At 36.1% G+C, this 20,404-nt stretch overlaps 1 protein-coding gene across 4 annotated transcripts in view; it reads left to right on the plus strand.

The window, feature by feature from the left end:
• The first annotated feature begins 1,839 nt into the window (after positions 1 to 1,839).
• The window catches only part of LOC127626644 (ankyrin repeat and SOCS box protein 3-like), a 280,530-nt gene continuing 261,965 nt past the window's right edge, over positions 1,840 to 20,404 (plus strand). The window contains exons 1-9 of one of the 4 annotated variants that reach the window (XM_052102616.1): positions 1,840 to 3,118; positions 3,282 to 3,440; positions 3,532 to 3,644; positions 5,965 to 6,097; positions 6,340 to 6,517; positions 7,000 to 7,206; positions 7,304 to 7,573; positions 7,744 to 7,877; positions 10,974 to 11,971. In XM_052102616.1, the coding sequence (XP_051958576.1) occupies positions 2,920 to 3,118; positions 3,282 to 3,440; positions 3,532 to 3,644; positions 5,965 to 6,097; positions 6,340 to 6,517; positions 7,000 to 7,206; positions 7,304 to 7,573; positions 7,744 to 7,877; positions 10,974 to 11,137 (1,557 nt within the window). In that variant the 5' untranslated portion in view covers positions 1,840 to 2,919 and the 3' untranslated portion in view covers positions 11,138 to 11,971. Of the gene's footprint in view, positions 3,119 to 3,281; positions 3,441 to 3,531; positions 3,645 to 5,964; positions 6,098 to 6,339; positions 6,518 to 6,999; positions 7,207 to 7,303; positions 7,574 to 7,743; positions 8,785 to 10,973; positions 11,972 to 20,404 lie in introns of those variants that run through there. The other 3 variants (XR_007968474.1, XR_007968473.1, XM_052102615.1) reach the window with 3 other exon arrangements.

A 20,404-nucleotide genomic window follows, 5' to 3' on the forward strand; every position in this document is an offset into this window, starting at 1 on the left:
CTTTTTTTTTTTTTTCAAAATAAAAGCCTTCAAAATAGGCTTCAAAAATAAACATATTACTATTTACCATGGTAACCATAACATTTACTACATTTAATGTTAGCACAAAACCGTTGTAGCTTGTTCATAGGTACCACTTTCATTAAAAAAAGGAAAACTAAACAAAATTCTTCTGACAAATTGAACAAGATTTAATATGATTTTATTATGAGTTATTATTCGATAGTAGTAACAATACATTTAGTAGTAATTATGTGGAAAACTGTGGTTACAACCGTTACAGTGAGGCACTTACAATGGAAGTGAATGGGTATTTTAACGTTAAAATATTCACTTTTTTTACCACAACACAAAGGATATAACTGTTTACATGATTTTAATGTGATAAAATCACTTACAACCCTTTTCTGTGTAAAGTTATTGAAAATGATACAACTTTACAACAGTTACCATGACGATATAGTCAACAAACCCTAAAATGACTGTAATTACCATTTAAACAACTTAAAGCTCAAATAATTCACGTTTTAAAAGAATAATTAATGTAAGTGCTTTAATGAATTGTAAGCTTCACATTTCTGTTTAAACCCTCCAAAAATGTACCATGTTCACCTTCATTGTAAGTGCCTCACTGTAAGATACATTTTTGCTTTTTTTTTTTTTAAAGAAAAATACAGCAAGTGTAAATTAATTTTTGTGGTAATCAACATTATGCCACACAATGCTGTCGATTTAGCTTAACTTTTATTGAACCCAGAATATTCCTTTAAGCTTAATCAACAGCATTTGTTTCTTCCTTAAAAAGTCGCAAGATGCACTTACAATGGAATTGAATGGGGCCAATTTTTGGAGGGTTTGAAGGTAGAAATGTGCAGCTTATAAGTTTATAAAAGTACTTACATTAATTATTCTGTTAACATTTGTGTATTAGTTGAGCTGTGAAGTTCTATAAATAGACATGTTTACTGTCATAATATAAATAGGATAGAGCCATCGACGATTGCGATTTTATAAGCTAAAATCATATTAACACGCATATTGTTTATGTCTTGAGGCTATACTTTTAAAACAATGAGTATTTTAACGTTTACAGATTGGCCCCATTCACTTCCATTGTAAGTGCCTCACTGGAACTCAGATTTATGTTTTTCAAAGAAGGAAGAGTAAAAATGTATCTTTTGTGGTAATCAATATTATGCCACACTCGTAGGTTTAAAACTATTGTTTTGAGGTTATATATTTGAATGGAGAACAAAAAATAGCTAGATATCATCAGTTATGCTATTGAAGGTAAATATCTCCCATTCCATTATTATGAATCAAATTGGGTTTGGTTCAGTGGGTGCAACTAATAAAAATAAGCAAAGGGAATTCCCTAATACCAGGTAATACAAATTCAACTATTTTTTCCCCACCCGTATTCCGGCATCTCCCGTCACTTGATTGGACGCAAGTTGTCTACAGTCACCAGCTTGACGACGAATTCTGATTGGATGGATATACATTCAAGAGCAGGAATTAGGGTGATTCTAACGTCAGACACTTACCATTCCGACAGTAGAAAATACATTTGTGTTTTTTCTTTTTATTAATAGTAAATACATGTACAATAAAGGTACAGGTAAGAAATATTTGACATCACTTTGTCCTGAAAAATAATGAGTGATATGAATGAGAATTGTTTTATGACAACCCGATTTTGCCTGGCTCCCACATCTATGGTTTCACTGTATCGTATGGGCCTACAGAGCTGAGATATTCTGCTACAAATCATCATTTGTGTTCTGCAGAAGAAAGAAAGACATACACATCTGTTATGGCATGAGGGTGAGTAAATGATGAAAGAATTTCAATGTTTGGGTGAAACATACCTTTGTTCTAATTATTAATTTGAAATAATATTGTTTTGGATAAAATAATTGCAGAATTAATTAATGATAAATAACTTATATAAAATAAGTGACAAATTATGTTACATATCGTATATTTAGCTATATGGAATACAATGTATTGTAAATAGGTCTATCAGTTGTATATTACAGAAGAGTGTAAAAACACGCTGAAAGCAGCGATATTACATCGTACCCATTTTCATTTTAATCGACAAAGCAGTAACAAATAATTTAAATGCATGTGATAGTTTTGTCTTGTCTAATGCTAACCATTTAAAATTCGCACTGAACTTCGAACTTATGGCTGTTTGTTTTTCTACAACTTATACGATATAATGTCCCTCTGTTTACTATGGTTACTAAGGCTATATGAACGACTTCTCAACTGGCCAATCGCAGACCGCTTTTAAAAATCTCTTAGCCAATCCGAACGCAGGAGGCGGGATCTACCAGAATCCTACTTGGGGAAAAAAATAATACAATGTGCACGGAACGCAAAAGGACGTATGTTTGTTACTTAGCCGGAGCCCTGGACCAGCCAATGGGAAAACGGAATCCCGGAAATAACCGTCCAGCATATCCGGTCCTTCTGTTGACATAAACACATCGCATGTGAATTTTGTATTCATTCATGTGTGTGTATTTGCAGATGTTTTAGGACCGTAAAATTATTTTCGCTTTAGCGTTTTGTTGTTTTGAAAACGCATTTAGAGATTCAATGTGTTTCAAAGTGAAGTAGCTTTATTATTACACTTCAAGTGACACAGCAGTAAACTCGTTATCAAAGCACCGTTATCTGTCCAGCTTATCATAATTATCGATCTAACCTACAGGCTACAGTACACGAACAACATGCGCAATTGATGTGCATTATATAAATTCAACCTGCGCACTTGGCGCTGCAGTATATTTTAGGTGTAATTCAAAAACTGGAGCTGTCAGATTACACTAACAGAACCACTAAAGACAGAACAGCCATTTTAGTAATGTTTTGGGCAAGTGTTTTTTTTTAAATGACAATAACCAAATGGATTTCACCGAATGCTATGAAGACACTTGCTCAGCCGTTGCGCTAGTGGCCCGACAAGGGAAGAGTCGACGGGTGCAGAAGCTCATTCAGCGAGGCTTTGCCGTGGATGTGAGAGATAACCGGGGCTGGAACGCCCTGCACGAGGCTGCGGCGGCGGGATACGCGGAGTGTGTGCGCCTTCTCCTCTCCGCAGCAGGTAAGGAGCCGGGGTAATCAAATAGTGTTTAAAAAAATAAATAAATCTCTTTATAAAATATCTGTCTGTCTGTCTGTCTGTCTGCCAAATGTGTGTAATATTTTCCTTTAATGTGTAATAATTCATCTATTATATTTCAATGTCTTTTTTTTTTTCACTTCAGTCTGCTGCGAAGACTATGTCAACACTTTGACACATAACTCAGAGACTCCTCTTTACTTTGCTGCGAAGAATGGACACCTCCGGGTGGTGAAGTGGCTTATTAAGGGTCGTGCAGACCTTAACAGGACAACCAATGACCTGTCCTGTCCCCTCTTTGCAGGTAAACCCAAAGAATCTGGGGTCATGATCTCGGATCATGTTTACAATGTGTATTTTTGTTGTATATTTTGTCTTATGCTTCATGTTTCAAGCGGTAGATGGTGGGTACAAAGATGTGGTGGAGCTGCTGGTGGGAAGTGGGGCAGAGGTCAATGGAACTCACTCTGTGTCAGGCTGGTCTTGTCTCCATCAAGCTGTTTACAAGGTATCACTTTAACTCTTCGTGATCTATGAAGCATTTATAATCTTAAATCTTTTACACACACACAAAAAAGATTTTTGCTACTTGTTCATTTTAAATGAACGAAAGCAACACAATTCAAGAACATTTTGTCACAACTTGATTTTATTGTGTTTTATACATATAAATGTGTAAATGTACTTAATTTATTTGAGTTGGGAATACATGAATTATTTTTGTGGTGTTAATGAAGCACTGATGCAACTGGGTGGGTGGGGGGATTTTCCACATTCCAAGGGACTGGATAGGGAGAAAAAGTGTTGAAATTAAGTTTTATTGAATGCGTTTGTGAGCTAAATGAGAATAGGAGGATATTTGTTAATGTTCTGTTAAATTGGTATTTTAAAAGATTGTAATGCTGACATTTTGGGGATTACCATTGTGGTGAAGACTGGAGCTTGTGCTTGGCTTTAGTATGGATGTCCACTTTCAAGTGATACTTGATTCAAGGGCTGCTTAGCTTTATAAGTAGTTGCTATTAAATTGACTGTGCAACAGCTTCACTTTCCTTACACTTGCTCACCTGGCATACACTAATGATTAATATAACAAGTTAAGTTTGGCCAACATAAGAAAATTGATTGAATAAAACCTTAGTGAACCTAATGAAGTTGAAACTAGTACATTGATTTGAAGTAATCTAACCATATTATGTTGGCTCATTGAAATTGACTTGATCTCAATGAAAGATATTAAATTGCTTGTAAAACTTTCTCAAATCCAATTAAGTTAGGGTAATGAGTTTTGCACAAATACTACATTCACATGCCGCATACACACTACAACATTTCAAAAGTGACAACTGCATTTAAATGTGGGAGTGAATCCCCTAAATTTTTATTCCATGTGTGCAGAGGTGAACTGGCCATTGGGAGGTTTCTCGGTGGGCTTGTTGCGAAACGGGGTCACAATATGCCAAAGTGGGCCGTGATATGAAGAAGGGGAAAGCAAAACACATTGCCATAACTAATTTGTGCAGTTGTCACTCGTATTTTATCAAACTGTGTGTGTCCAAAACAGGATTAAGCACTAAAAGGTGAACTGATAACCGAATTAAGCTGCAGTGTGTATGTGGCCATAAAGTTGTGCAGCTACTTTTATTCAGCCTTGAATTAGTTAAATCTATTCGTTGTTCAAAGAAAGGGAAAAAAAAAAGCTATTTAGAACAAAAAACAAATGATAATTTCTATTGTATGTTGTCAGTTTTTGCATGTACCTACAATAAATATTCAATAAATGTTATACTTGTAAATGGTTAATTAAACATGAAACAAATGAAAGCCCAGGGCTATTTTGCTTGTCCTAAATTCACTGAGGTAGTAAATAATAGATCTGAGATAGCAGGGTGTAAAATGAAGTTTTGCCACACCTGCCAACAGTGTTTCATTTTTATTACAAATATATTTTTGTCACTTTGACAGTAGAATTATTTAGCTGTTTTTTTCTTGTATATTTTTGCCAATCTTTGCAGAGGGTATTTTGTCACTTGCAGCATAATATATTCATATATTAGCCAGCCAGTCTCGGTGTGAAATCTCTCTTAAAAAACATTGATACACTTGTTTTGATAGCTTAATGTGAAGAATATTTCACAAATGTGTCACCACATTGAGTTCTGGAGGGGAAAAAGTATTATATATCTTAGATAAACTAGTTTAGATATTAGATAAACTTCTAATGGTGCATTTTTTACTTAGGTAGATGATGCGCAAGTTGCGACAGTCACATAATAGGCTTTCCTGTTTATTAGTCATCATTATTATTCACTTTAGTAGAGGGCTGGAATGTCATCAATTTGATTCGCTCCCATCACTTACGTCAGGTAAAAAACAATGAAGGTCAGACTATCGTTATACCAATTTAAACCATGCAGGATTCAATCAAGTTAAGCTCAAGCGACAGCATTTTTGGCACAAAACTATTTTAGAATTTTTTCTTGAAAAAAAAAAGAAGCAAAAGTCAAGGTTACACTGATTCATTTACAATGAAAGTAAATGAAAAAAAGTACTTACATTAATTCTTCTGTTCAAACTTGTGTATTAGTTGAGCTGTAATGTTGTTTAACAGTCCTTTTAGGGTTTATGGCATTGCACTGTTTCTTTAAAAAAAAAAAAAATTATAATTTTTTTACATTTTTTTATTTCGTAATCAACATTATGGCACAAATTCGGTCGATTAAGCTTAACTTCTATTGAACCTGAAGTTATATAGCTCTTCGCAAGTGTCAGTTTGTACCCTGTGAGACAGTCATTATGAAATTGAATATCTCTAATAACATTTCCAGGGTCACACTGAGATTGCAAGGCACCTGGTGGGTGTGTGCTCTCTTGAGGCAGTGGATGACTATGGGATCACACCGATATTTGTTGCTGCGCAATATGGACATCACCAATGCTTAGAGATTCTAGCAAAGGCTGGTGAGGCCACTCTTTCAATAATTAACCTCGTATGAGCTGCATCTAGCCAATGATATGCTTTTTGTACATTGCTTGCTCTGGTTAATGTTCAGTACTACCCATTACGACATCATATTTACAGTGAAGCATTCTTCAGAGGCAGATAAGCAGTTCAAAGTAAATGGTTAGGCTATTAAATAAAGAAAGCTAAAGTGGCACAGCAGTCATGTAAGTTGCCTAAGTACAAGTTGTTTTTACCACAGGGGCAAATGTGAACTGCCAGGCAAATGATTTGGCCTCGCCACTGCTCATTGCCGCTCAGGAAGGCCATGTATGTTGTTTGGAGCTTTTACTGGCCCATGGAGCTGACCCAAACCTGTACTGCAATGAGGACTGCTGGCAGCTACCCATCCATGCTGCAGCCCAGTTCAGTCGGCTTAGGTATGGCAGCCTGGTCAATGATGTACTGCATTCAAACATAAAAGGTTGTTGAGTTGTCCTAAAGACTTAAAATGATAATGCACCCAAAATAAAAATTGACATAATTTACTTTACATTTTTTAAATAAAAGGTATAGTTAACCCAAAAATGAAAATTCTGTCATCATTATTCCCCCTTATATTGTTCCACTTTCTTCAATGGAACACAAAAGGAGATGTTAGTCTCGGTAATAATTCATTTTCACTGTATCTTTTTCCCATACAATATATCCCATACATCTCCTTTTGTGTTCCACTGAAGAAATGCAGGTGTGGAACAATATAAGGGGGAATAATGATGACAGAATATTCATTTTTGGGTTAACTATACCTTTTATTTAAAAAATGGTCAACAGTGTAACAGTTATTTAGTATAATTATAACTATGAATGAAATCTAACCTTTTATTTAAATTTGTATTTAATTTCTTGTCATTCTGTTTAGTATTCTAGAAAAGCTGATTCCAGTAACTAATAGAGAGTGTGACCGGGGTGAAGGAAAAGTCAGTCCTGTTTACTTGGCAGTACTTAGTGGGCAAGCGGACAGTCTTCGGGCCTTGCTAAAACAGGGCTACAGTCCAGATGCTCAGAGCTGTCGACAGTTTGGATACAGCTGTCCTTTGGACATGGCTCTGTGGTGCAACTCTTGGAAGTATGACATTTTTGTGCATTTGTGTCCTGCTTTTCATTTTAAACACATTATATTGTACAGTATGGCATATTGTATTCTCATTCTGCTTGTTTCTAAGCTTGGACAGTGAGTATCACCAGACTCGGGAGATCACTCTGATGCTCTTGGCCGCAGGGGCCCATGTGAGTATGGGCATTTATGCATGTACATTACAGGGCCATGTACCTGAGCACCTGCCCTTGATTCTGGAGCATGCTGGCCTACCTAAGGGTGACCGACTCAGGGAGCTGGTCCAGAGAGCCCTTGCTGAGATGCAGAGTGCCTCCTTTTGGCTCCCCCTTCTGCTCAAAGCAGGAATGGACCCCATGCTGCTCCTACAGGACAAAATGTAAGTAACACATTTGCAGTTATTGTGCCAAACAATATTCTTTTTAATCATCATTGGAGTCACCATGCATGTTTTTTTTAATAAAGATTGTGCTTTATTAATGTCAAAGTTAAAACCAAAGTGTTAAGCTCTTCATTACGCTCTACCTGTTATGCTGTAATTGGGTACAGGCTTGAAGAAGCTGAAAGCAGAGTGCTTAATTTCTTTCTGGAGTTCATTAATTGGAAGACTTTTTCTTCTGCAATGCTGCATATTCTCTCTCACCGCCGAGCAGATGGCACATGGACACCACGGAAGCATTTTGGTAAAGAACTGGAATGGCATGTACAATTATGTCACACTTTAAAATGTATGCATGTAATTGCATTAGATTTCATTTACATCATTTACATTTATTCATTTGGCAGACGCTTTTATCCAAAGCGACTTACAAAAGAGGAAGAACATCAGCGAATCATCTTAGGGAGACAGTGGTACAAAAAGTGCCATATTACAAAGTTTCACTATCATCATAATAGTATACAAAACAGATTTAAGTGCAACAAGAAATGTAAATATATATAATTTTTTTTTATTATTATTTATTTATTAATTTATTTTTTATTGACCGGTTAAGTGCTTTTGGAAAAGATGTGTTTTTAGCCGTTTTTTGAAGATAGAGAGTGAGTTAGCTTCCTGGATTGAGTTGGGAAGGTCATTCCACCACCGTGGTATGATGAAACTGAAAGTCCGGGAAAGTGTTTTTGTTTTGGTACGACAAGGCGACGTTCCTTAGCCGACCGCAGGCTTCTGGTGGGAACGTAGCTCTGCATAAATGTTTTAAGGTATGCTGGAGCAGACCCAGTGACTGTTTTATATGCCAGCATCAGGGCCTTGAATTTAAAACATTTAGATTTCAAGATATCAAACCAATTGGCTCGTGCTAAGAAATGAAGCTCGACCTTTTTAAACTATCTTCACTTTTCTTAGCCATTTTCGCAGTTGATCTTAGAATCATTTTTATTGGATGTATGGCATTTACACAGTTGTTCTAGCAGAGTAACACATAAACTGTTGATATACAACCAGAAAGATTCAAAATATTTGTATTATATTATATATTGTATATGTAATACTGTGTCATTTTTTTAATTATAAAACAATAGATAATTATCTTTTTGGTAAATGTTTTGCTTAAAAATTGTGCTTGTGCTATCTTTCATTAAAATAAAGGAAACTTGGTTTGATACTTTATCAAATGCAGTGGCATTCAGATGTTATAAGTGTGGTTGAAGTTTCCAAATACTTTTTAGAGCCACTTTACATTCCCAGTCATATGATATAAAAAAATCACATTCACGTGTGTGTCACCCTATCACTGTTGGGGAAGCTACTTTTAAAAGTGGAAGCTTCCCATAAATAAGTATTTAAATTACAGTAGTAGTTAGGTACACTACAAGTTGCTAACACATTGAAGCTATTTAAATAGGAAAATATTTTTACATATATTCAGTTGAAATCAGAAGTTTACATACACCTAGACTAATGAAGTCATTAAAAAAAATTGTTTAACCACTCCACAGATTTAATATTAGCAAACTATAGTTTTGGCAAGTCATTTAGGACATCTACTTCGTGCATGATATGAGTAATTTTTTCAACAATTGTTTACAGACAGATAGTTTCACTTTTAATTGACTATATCGCAATTCCAGTGAGTCAGAAGTTAACATACATCAAGTTAATTGTGCCTTTAGGCAGCTTGGGAAATTCCAGAAAATTATGTCAAGCCTTTAGACAAGTTAGCCAATTAGCTTCTGATAGGAGGTGTACTGAATTGGAGATGCACCTGTGGATGTATTTTAAGGCCTACCTTCAAACTCAGTGCCTCCACAAGTCTGGTTCATTCTTGGGAGCAATTTCCAAATGCCTGATGGTGCCAAGTTCTTCTAAACAAACAAATGTATGTAAGTATAAACACCATGGGACCGCACAGACATCATACCGCTCAGGATGGAAACGCATTCTGTCTCCTAGAGATGAACGTAGTTTGGTGCGAAAAGTGCAAATCAATCCCAAAACAACAGCAAAGGACTTGTGAAGATGCTGGAGAAAACAGGTAGACAAGTTTCTATATTCACAGTAAAACAAGTCCTATATCGATATAACCTGGAAGGCTGCTCAGCAAGGAAGAAACCTCTGCTCCAAAACCGCCATAAAAAAGCCAGACTACAGTTTGCAATTGCACATGGGGACAAATATCTTACTTTTTGGAGAAATGTCCTCTGATCTAGGGTGAGGCTTGCTAGCCGAAGAACACCATCCACATGCCCAACCGTGAAGCATGTGAGTGGCAGCATCATGTTGTGAGGGTGCTTTGCTGCAGGTGCAGTTCACAAAATAGATGGCATAATGAGGAAGGAAAATTATGTGGATATATTGAAGCAACATCTCAAGACATCAGCCAGGATGTTAAAGCTTGGTTGCAGTGAGTCTTCCGAATGGTCAATGACCCCAAGCATACCTCCGAAGTTGTGGCTAAATGGCTTAAGGACAACAAAGTCAAGGTATTGGAGTGGCCATTACAAAGCACAGACCTCAATCTGATAGAACATTTGTGGGCAGAACTGAAAAAGCGTGTGTGAGCAAGGAGGCCTACAAACCTGACTCTGTTACATCAGTTCTATTTGGAGGAATGGGGCAAAATTCCAGCAACTTATTGTACGAAGCTTGTGAAAGGCTACCCAAAATGTTTGATCCAAGTGGCTATGCTACCATATACTAACATAGTGTATGTAAACTTCTGACCCAGTGGGAATGTGATGAAAGGAATAAGAGCTTCCAATCCACCAACAACCAAGAAAACTGTGTCCAGGTGTATCTAGGAGAATTGGTGCTGTTTTGAAGACAAATATTGATTTAGCTTTTTTATGTTTACTGGACTTAGTATGATGTTAATTGATAAATGAAAACTATTTATGGCATAACTTTTTGAAGAAATCCTCACTATGCAGACACAGTACTTTATATTTAATTAGGGTGACATTGAAATGAACTTATACATTAATACAGAATATAAATATTACATAACTGAGTTGAAATAGAGTGATAAACAACAGCAATTAACTAAATATTTGTCCCTTTAAGTCTCAAGAGAATCATTTATGTGAACTAGTTAATTTACATAAACAGTCTGAACAAACTGACTCACTGAAATGAACTCAAGTTCCCAACGATAAATATAAGTGAATTGTTTATTTTAACTGATTCATTTACATAAACTGTCCAAAAGAATAGTATTTCTGCACCCTACATCAATGTGACTTTGATCAGGCATTTTTATAATGCACTGCATTCTATAGATTTATCATCTGATGTGAAAAGTGCCCTCTGCTCAGTATCCCTTTGCTTTTGTTTCCAGAATTTGTCCCTGCTCTCACTCATCTGTGCAGATTGGCAGTGCGGGCATCTGTGGGCAGCGATGCTCTGTGTAAGTGCTCCTTTGTACAGCAGCTGCCTGTTCCAACTCTGCTTCAGGACTACCTCCAGTTCAGCGACATCTCCCTTGCTTACACAGCAGGCTGACTGTCAGCTGTGTCTAATTAAGTTGTTGCAACTTGTTCCACTGCAGTATTTTGCACATAATGTTAATACAATTTTAATGACTGTTCATTGAAGATGGATTCAGGCTCTTCGCATTACCTTGATATTTAAAACATGTGGGAGGACAAACGGTGAATTCCACCAATTTATCTTCAACCGTTATGTTCCCCTTCTTACACAGCTGGCCTTTAGAATGAGTTGGTGTTGAAATTCATCTCTGCTCTGTGTCTTTGGTTTGCCTCGTTATCTTCTCTCTCTCAGCAGCTCTCCTTTCTGTCTGCCTCCAAGGTCACTGCCTCAAAGACGCATACTCTCTGCGAATGTTAATTGCCAATGCTGGCATGCTCATTCAGAGATTCTGCTATCTGCCTTTGGTCACACTATTTATTTTACAGTGTATTATTGTACCTTTGGATGTGCATAGCACACTGTCAAAAGCTTGCTGTTAATATAAAATTGTGCATATCACTGCGGTGTGATGCGTATCACCCCTTGCTGTTTTTTGAATAGAACCATGCCTTTACAAATAAACAGTTAATGTATGTTTCTATTTCACACAGGCATCCTTTTTGTTTTTTAGCTCAAGAAAAAGCAAAACATTTACCTTTAAACTACAGTCAGTTCTGTGACAAATAGGTTTGTCAAAATTGTGAAAACTAGTGACTACAAAATTCACATTGAAACCAAGTAAGTTTCAGTGTTGGTGTAGTTACTGTGTTTGCCTTTGTAGGACAGAATTGCCTTGTTTATTTAGCATTATTTATGGAAAAACCCACTAGTTCTGCAATTATTGTATTAAAGAAATAAATCATATTATATAGCACAAGTAAAGGTATTCATTATTTCTAATCCATTTATTTTGAAATATCAAATACCATGCACAAACAGCAGGGGGAGAACATGTGTAACTGACTGCATACCAGGACCAGTTCAATACAAAGCACCTTGCAGCTTGACTACATGAAAAAGCGGAGCCATTTCTGCTCTCTCCCTGTCCCTGATTTTTCACATTCAGAGCAAACCGGAGACTGTGTCTCAGCAACTCTGTGCCTTGTTCTAGACAATCAGACCACCTCTCTGTGGGAGTCTCTGGAAAGGCATGGTATCAGTAATCATGTGCATTAAGCTTTTCTTCTGCTGCAGGTAAGCTCAGGTCCAACAGTTAGTCTTTGATTAGCAATCAGGCTTTTGAAATACTGCCAAAGGACTGACTGACTTTCTGCATTACACATTATTTAAAAAAAAAAAAAAAAAATAGTTATTAGGGCTGTCGATTTAACATGTTAATTCAGTGTGATTGGTTATAGAAAAATTAACGCAATTAATCAGGTCCCCAGACCATAATAAGGAAAATTCAAGCTTGAAGTACTACCTGTTTTCCCCAGGGGGCAGTAAACGAAATTACAGCTGTATAGGCAACGCAAAGCTTGATACAAAGAACAACAAACCACACTCACCCTCACTACTGTAGGCCAATGAACGGCTTATGTTCAATAATATGGAAATAAACAATATATTGCAGTCGAGAGACACTTTTTGTATTGTATTATCAATGCTTTACTCGTCTGAAACAATAATGTAATGCATTTAAATAATCTGTATTATGTTTTATTATATATATATTATATGTGTGTGTGTGTGTGTAAATATTTAAATATAACTATTTATAATTATTTCATCTTAATATATACAATTATTGTTCTTTGAGGGTCTTTCTTAGCAAATATTTATATATGTGAATTATTCGATTAATTAAATGGCATTCCTTGTAATTAATCAGATTAAAAATTGTAATTGACAGCCCTAGTAGTTATATGTGTAGTTTTATTTTTGCATTGTTTTTCTAACCGCTGTTTTGTTGGAAGCACTACAGATTTGGTCCAAACTGAGTTATGATCGAATACAATTTTTTCTCCCGTGACAGAAAAGTTTGGCTGTTTTGGAGTGACAAAATAGTACAATCTACACTAAACCAAGGCAAACCTGCAATACTTTGAATGTAATTTTTCCCAGTTTTAGTGTTTGCAAAGTTACTGCCTTTTGGTTTTGTAGGTTAAAGGTGCTGTAAGCGATTTGTTTCATGGAAATGCAAATGTTTGTGCTACTGCCTGAAAGATATTAATTAAATAAGTGTTGTGAGATATCTCACCGGACTCTGTGACAGCTCTAGATACTATAAGCAAACAAAAATGTGTCTGCGGACACTTATTGCCTGTCAATCATTTTGCATGTTCTCATAGTATTATAGTTGCAGAGAATTATTGAGGCATAATGTCACTTTTAAGCCATGTTTCTCATAACAGTTGTCAGTTGAGGGCGCACTTTTGCTGTTGTTGTTTTTGACAAATGTTTCTGCTTGTGTTGGTCTCAATTAAGCTCATTTGTTGTCTTTGAAGTGCAGGTTTTGGACAAAGGGTGCGTGGCTAATCCAATGGCTCAATTTTTAGAAATTCTAACAACAGCTAACATCGCTTACACCATCTTTATCATGATATAAACAATCCATCCAATCCATTTATACCATCAGTTGTTTACAACAGTGCCATGACTTAGGGTGGTGCTATGATGATACAATTCAACCCTTGCTTCACACCACACACACACACACATTTAAAATGCAAACACATTGATCTGACTTCCCTAATTAGAATGTAACAGTGGTACAAAAAAATTATATCTAGAATAGACCACGTACATAATTGATGCAACATAATCTAAAATGTATCGGTCCTGAAATGTGCCGCACATGTGCTATAAAAAGCCAGTTGGAGCTGTAAGCCTGAATTGTTGAGCAGCCACCACCCTTCACACTGTGAATTTCGTTGATTCCAGAGTGGTTCAGGATTTTGGGTAAGAAAAAGAGGCTTTTCTGTCAGGAAAAAACATCACACAGTGAAGCACATTGCCTGTCTCTTTATTTAATCACATGGCACGTCTCAAGAGCTCAGGCTTTTCAGAAACCTGGTAGAGAAGTAATTCTCTAAGCTTCAAGGGCTGGAGAATTACACAGAAACTTTAGGTGACCATGACTCTATTTAATCATTTATAAATAAACAGCTTTTTTGATGATCTAATAAATTGTAATCTCTGTGAATTAGCTTGTTTTCCTATTTATGCTGCACAAAGGGATTTAGTTGATCTCAGCACAAGATCTTGCTAGGAAACGCAGCCATCTTATTACTGGCTCATTGTGCTATATTCTCACTATGGACCTGAAACGCAAGGACACAGTTGCCTGGCGACCTGCTGATGGGAATATCTGCTAAAATATTACCAGGGGAGTTTTTTTTTCTCTCAAGACCTTCTAGATAGAACATCCTCAACATTTTATATCCTCCTGGGTGTTATTTGTGTGTTAATGAGACATACTGAATAGATTTCAATAATTAAGAAAATGAAGAGCAGAAACATTAAAGATGCTTTGCCTCAGCACATTACATCACCTGTTGTGAATCGTCCAGCATTTGCTGCTGCACAAATTATTTATTTGCCTCAGTATGATTTGATAAATCTTGGCTTTTTGATGGAAGAGTATGGCACCTTATTGCATTTGTGCATAGTCTGTTACCCACTGCTAACCCGCTCCAAAGAAATAAACTAGGGTGATGGGGCTTCTGTTTGCTTTCACAGAACATGAGATTAATGTGTTTTTCCAAGTCAATTTGTTGTTTTATCTTCCAGGTCCTACATGTCTCATCTCATTGATTTTACTCTTTGCCACCTCACAAATAGGTCATTATGTATTCGTTTGCTTGTGTTTGTGTCAGTGTGTTTGTTTTGTCAGGAGTAATCTGGACAGAGGAAATGGGCCATTTCATTTTGACATTTGTTTCAAGGAGTAGAAGAACGGTACTGCAATGTTGATATAAACCTTTCTGTTGCTTGTAACTGTGTGAAGACGTGATTTTAAATGTCTTGTTAAGGGCAGATGTGGGCAGTGGTAAATACTATGTACACCCCTAATTAAATACCAACATACAGTACCACCATGGTATTTTGTGAAAAACAAATCATAGTAATCACAAAACTAAACATTGTTAGTATATTAACACCATATAACTGTAGTAATACCATGGTTAATGTAAAAAAGAAAAAACATGGTTACTACAATATTTTTATAGTAAAACCATAGTTAATTTTACCCAGATCAACTCCCCGACCTTCACTGTGACCAAATCACTGTGAGGAAATCAACCTTTATGTTAGTTTTGTTTTTATTATAAGTATTAAAGGAACTATTAAGAGTGGGGACAGGAAACAGGATGGAAAAAATGGGACAAGGCTGATTAGAACCCAGGTCATCCGCATGGGTAAAAAAGCACGTCCACACATCATTACAACCCACACGCCACTGCAGCAACAGTGGAGATGCAGTTTGTTTTCAATTTGGGTTTCTACTAGACAACTGGAGTGCAAATATTCACTCCATTTGTTAAATGGATAGTTTACTGGTCTGGACCTCTGTAATTTTTTCATATTCAAAAATAAATTTTGATGCTATGCACAACTGAATAAAAAAATAAAAACTGTTGATAACTCCTATGAGTGTCTGCATGCATGCATAATTTAGTTTGGACAGTTGGATGGATTATTTAGTGTCCAAAAATACTACAAGAGTGATAAAATGGCGCTGAAGCCGTGCAGTGCATTTTGCCAGGCAGAACAGAGTATAAGCGGACCGGTCTCACTAATCTGATGAGCCTCTCTGCGCATGCGGCTGCTGTCCCGAGGTTAACAAGTCACGTGCAACCCATTTTAATTTGACACAATTCTCTGTTATAAACCCATCTGATACGAGAAACTTAAAGGCTCTGTACTGAAGCTAGATGAAACAAGATTAAACAGCCTAAACAGGAAAACATTGTTCCATTCACAATGATAATTACAGGCTTTTCATTCCACAAATCAGCACCCTTATAGAAACTGTAGTAACATTAACTGTAGTAGTAACTAGGGTATTTTATATAGTGTATATATTTGTTATAAATGTTAATATTATTAGCCTACAAAAATGTGAAATATTTTATATTCGGGCAATACAAGTCACTTTTATGGAGGTTGTTTTTATTATTTCTACATGTGTTAGGATATTGTATTTCATTACAAATTCCATAGATTATTATTATTTTTTATATAATATTTTAACAAATTAATTACATAATTACATCTAACCATGGTGATCTTTTTTTTTTTTTTTTTTTTTTTATACCTGTGATTAACATAATCTTACTAATACTATAGTTAAACTGGATATTATGCACAAACAATGTTAATGGTCATGAAGGCAAATACGAAGCAGAATTTAACAAAAAAAGCTTTAAAGACTGGACACTCATGAATTAAGGAATAAGTTATGTCTTTTTCTCCTTTGTAAATATGTTTAGTTCTAATGAACTTTAATTGAAAAATGTGAATTAAAGTTAGCTACACTCAATAACTCTTTGTTCATGTCATCTTGGACTTAGAGTGACACCTAGTGGTGTGGGTGCAGTATCATTCAAAATCAGCAGTTTTCAGTTACAGATGCCATTGTAGAAATTCACTATACACAATCAATGAGTGAAAGTGTACAATAACAATACGTTTACTGAGATTAAGCGAGTAGTATTTAGCTGGTCATGTGATTCTAAAATGTCAGCCTCCGTGACGGCGCCCCTGCCCCATGTAGAATAAAACAGCTTTTATAAGGTTACTGATATGACTAGAGTCCTCATCTCATGTGAGCGGTCATGATTTTATACATATGTTTAAAAATTATAATTAATTTCTTCAGGAGTAAAACTTTTTTAAAGTGGAAAAAAATACTGAGTGCACCTTTAAATAATTTAAAGTAATCTGGCAAAAGAAAAACAATTGATAGTTTTGGATAATATTAAAATGTTAACATAGTCCTAGATAAATTAGTTGTTAATTAACTTTTGCTGTTTTTCTGTAGTTAATTTGAACAAAGTTTGCTGCCCAACTCAAAATCAATGCTTTATTTTCAAATGTGCATTTCTATGTGCCAAAAATTCTGTATTTATGTTGTTTACTGCATTTGCGTAAAAAAAAAAAATATTTCAGTTATATATACAAAAACCAAATTTCATGATTGGTTTTTGTCCTTTAATTTTTATATTTAATTTTGATGTTTAGAATATGTTGTAGGTGTAATTTGGTATAAGTCCTCACCGTGGACCTCACAAATTTTCAAACCCTGGTTACGGCCCTGCCTTCATGTTGTCCAAAACCAGTTTGAAGTTCCATTTTAGACAGCTCTTTTCCACACAATGAAATAAATCATACAGTTACCATAGACAGTCAAGCTCTAAAAAGGACTATATATATATATATATATATATATATATATATATATATATATATATATATATACAGATAATAAAAATGCATTATTTTGGCACACAAATAAAGCATTTAAAAAAGACTACAAATAGGAGCTTTAGAATGCAATATATTGATTATTTTCATATTATTGTACATAAGCCTATCATTGGTCTGCAGTCCATAGCAATCCATTTAGCAGCTGAATTCATCAGTCAGTCTGAGATTTATTATAAGAGCTTGTTTAAAGACATGTCAATGTACACCTGTGTCAGATGGACACTTTTGGACTATCTCGGTTGTGTGGCATCATAAACATCGTAGGTCGCTGTGTCAAGTTAAACGAAGTTTGAAACTTAGAAAAACACGTCTTGAGACCCATGCGTTCAGATTTGCACTCCATCAAGCTGTGTTTAAATGCAAGAACATGTTCTTATCTTGTGTTGTCTGCTCCATTTGAGCTATAAAATACCTCTTGGAAAGTGTGGTTTGTTCTCTGTCTAAGCTGCTTATTGCCTTTGCAGCGGGTTTCGCTCACTGCCCCCTGGAGCAAACAGGTGGTTCTCCAAGTTTGAAAAGCTCAGATATAAGGAATATTCCTTATCATGGTCTGGGGACAAGATTAATTGCATTAATATTTTTAACATGTAATTTTTACAATTACTTGCACAGAATTAATGTGTTAAAGTGACAGCCCTGCTCTCAACCAATGCATAATCATGAATGACAGTTTACTTAGAGCTACAGCAGATGGGAATATTTTTAGTAAATAAAAACTAAAATTTTGGTCTGTTCCTCACACAAAGCTATTGTATGGCTTCAGAAGACATGGAATAGACTACACTAGTTCATGAAACTTGTGCAATGTTTCTTTTACAGAGCTTTATGCCACTACACTTTCAATTTAATAAAAAAGGAGGTTTAACATATTGAAAAACTTCTTAGTGTTCTGTGGAAGAAAGAAAGTCATACCAGATTGCAACAGCATGAGGTTGGGTAAACAATGACAGAAGTTTCATTTTTGGTGAAACTATACCTTTAACAATAATAGCTGTGTATCTGTGCTCCTCATTGCTTACAGAAGAAGATTAGCAGAAATACAACCCCTATTCCAAAAAAGTTGTGAAAGAATGAAAAATCTTAATAAAAACAAAATTATATTCACCCTTTGCTAAATTGAAAAGACTACAACTACACATTATATGATGTTTTACTTTGTGAATGACATACTTTTTTGAAAATGTACAGTCATTTAAAATCAGATGATTGCAACAGGCTCCAAAAAAGTTGAGACAGGCAATTTAAGACTAATAACAATTTGATGAGTTAAAATAACAAGGTAATGTGAAACAGGTGAGGCAATCATGTCAGTAGTATTTAGGAAGCCTCCAAAAATAGCCTAGTCCTTCAAAAGCAAAGATCATTCGAGACTTGTCAATTTGCCAACAGATGCTTCAGCAAATAATCCAGTACTTTGAAAACAATGTTCCCCAAAGACAAATTGGATGGATTTGGGGCATTTCACAACATAGTTAAAAGATTCAAGGAATCTGGTCAAATCTCGGTGCTAAAGGGCAAGACGAAAACCACTTCTGAATTTGCATGATCTCTGATCCCTCAGACATCACGGTTTTAAAAACATCATTCATCTGTAATGGATGTCATGAACATGGGTTTGGGATTACTTTAAAACCTTTGTTAGGCAAGACCAGATTCACCACTGCATCCACAGATGAAAGTTAAGACTTTACTATGTTACGTCCTAAGAATGTCTAGGGGTCAGAACGTAACAAAGTTTAAGATTTTAAAGAGCTATAGTCAGGGCCCTGCCACAGCACCACAACAGCGAAGTTCTTTTCAACAATTTTATTCAAAAAAAGTTAACAATTTACTTAGAGTAAATTGGGAAGGAAACAAAGACTTCAGGAGGGGGCAATGCCAAAATAACAAAAGTTTAATCTACCTGGGAGAGTCAATTTCTTACTAAACCTCTTAAAGAAAATACAAATAAATAACTGAAATGTACACTCTCTCCCTACCCGACCAGAAAACCAGGAGAAAACGGGGGATAGCGAAATAAAAATGGCACCCACCTCCCTACAGTTCCCAGGCGATAAACAAAGCAAATAATCAGATAGATAACAGCTTAAAAGATAAAGCAAAAGGGTATGGACAGGGACGTCTCACAAAGAAGCAACAGTGCATGGCTCCAGTGATTAACAATAGGCAGCAAAGCAACAGAAAGAGGCACAGGTCCACGACAAGGAACACAACAGCTCTCAACAACTGGGCCAGGCAGGACACAGACCATGCTCTGGAGAAAGGTTCTCTCTGAACGATAGTTCTGCTGGCTTTTATGCTGCGTCCCTCCTGGATGATAAGCAGGTTCAGCTGGAGACGTAATCAGCTACCTGCCAGAGTGACAAAGTGGAAGGAGCCAAAAGAGAGCAGGAGACACCAAAACAACAAAGAAAGCACACACAGGCCACAGTACCATGTACTTCACAAAAAATATACGTCCTTGGACGTAACAACTATGAAAAGCAGAAGCCCTACATCAACACTATCCAGAAGCGCTGCTGACTTCTCTGGGCTCGGTCTCATCTTAGATGGTAAGTAGAACAGTGGAACCATGTTTCTTGGTCCAACAAGTCCACTTTTCAAATCATTTTTGAAAAACACAGCTGTCATGTTCTCTGGGCCAAAGAGGAAAAGGACCATCCTAGCTGTTATCAGAGTTAGGTCAGAAATGTCTGTATGGGCCTGTGTCAGTGCCCATGGCATGGGTAACTCGCATATCTGTGAGAACACCATTGATGCAGACAGATTTTGGAGCAACATATACTGCTATCCAGCACATACTTTCCAGGGATTCCTTGCATTTTCCAGCAGGACAACACCAAACCACATACTGCCCGTATAACAAGT

This window comes from Xyrauchen texanus, chromosome 33 (assembly GCF_025860055.1).
Source record: "Xyrauchen texanus isolate HMW12.3.18 chromosome 33, RBS_HiC_50CHRs, whole genome shotgun sequence".
NCBI lineage: Eukaryota > Metazoa > Chordata > Actinopteri > Cypriniformes > Catostomidae > Xyrauchen > Xyrauchen texanus.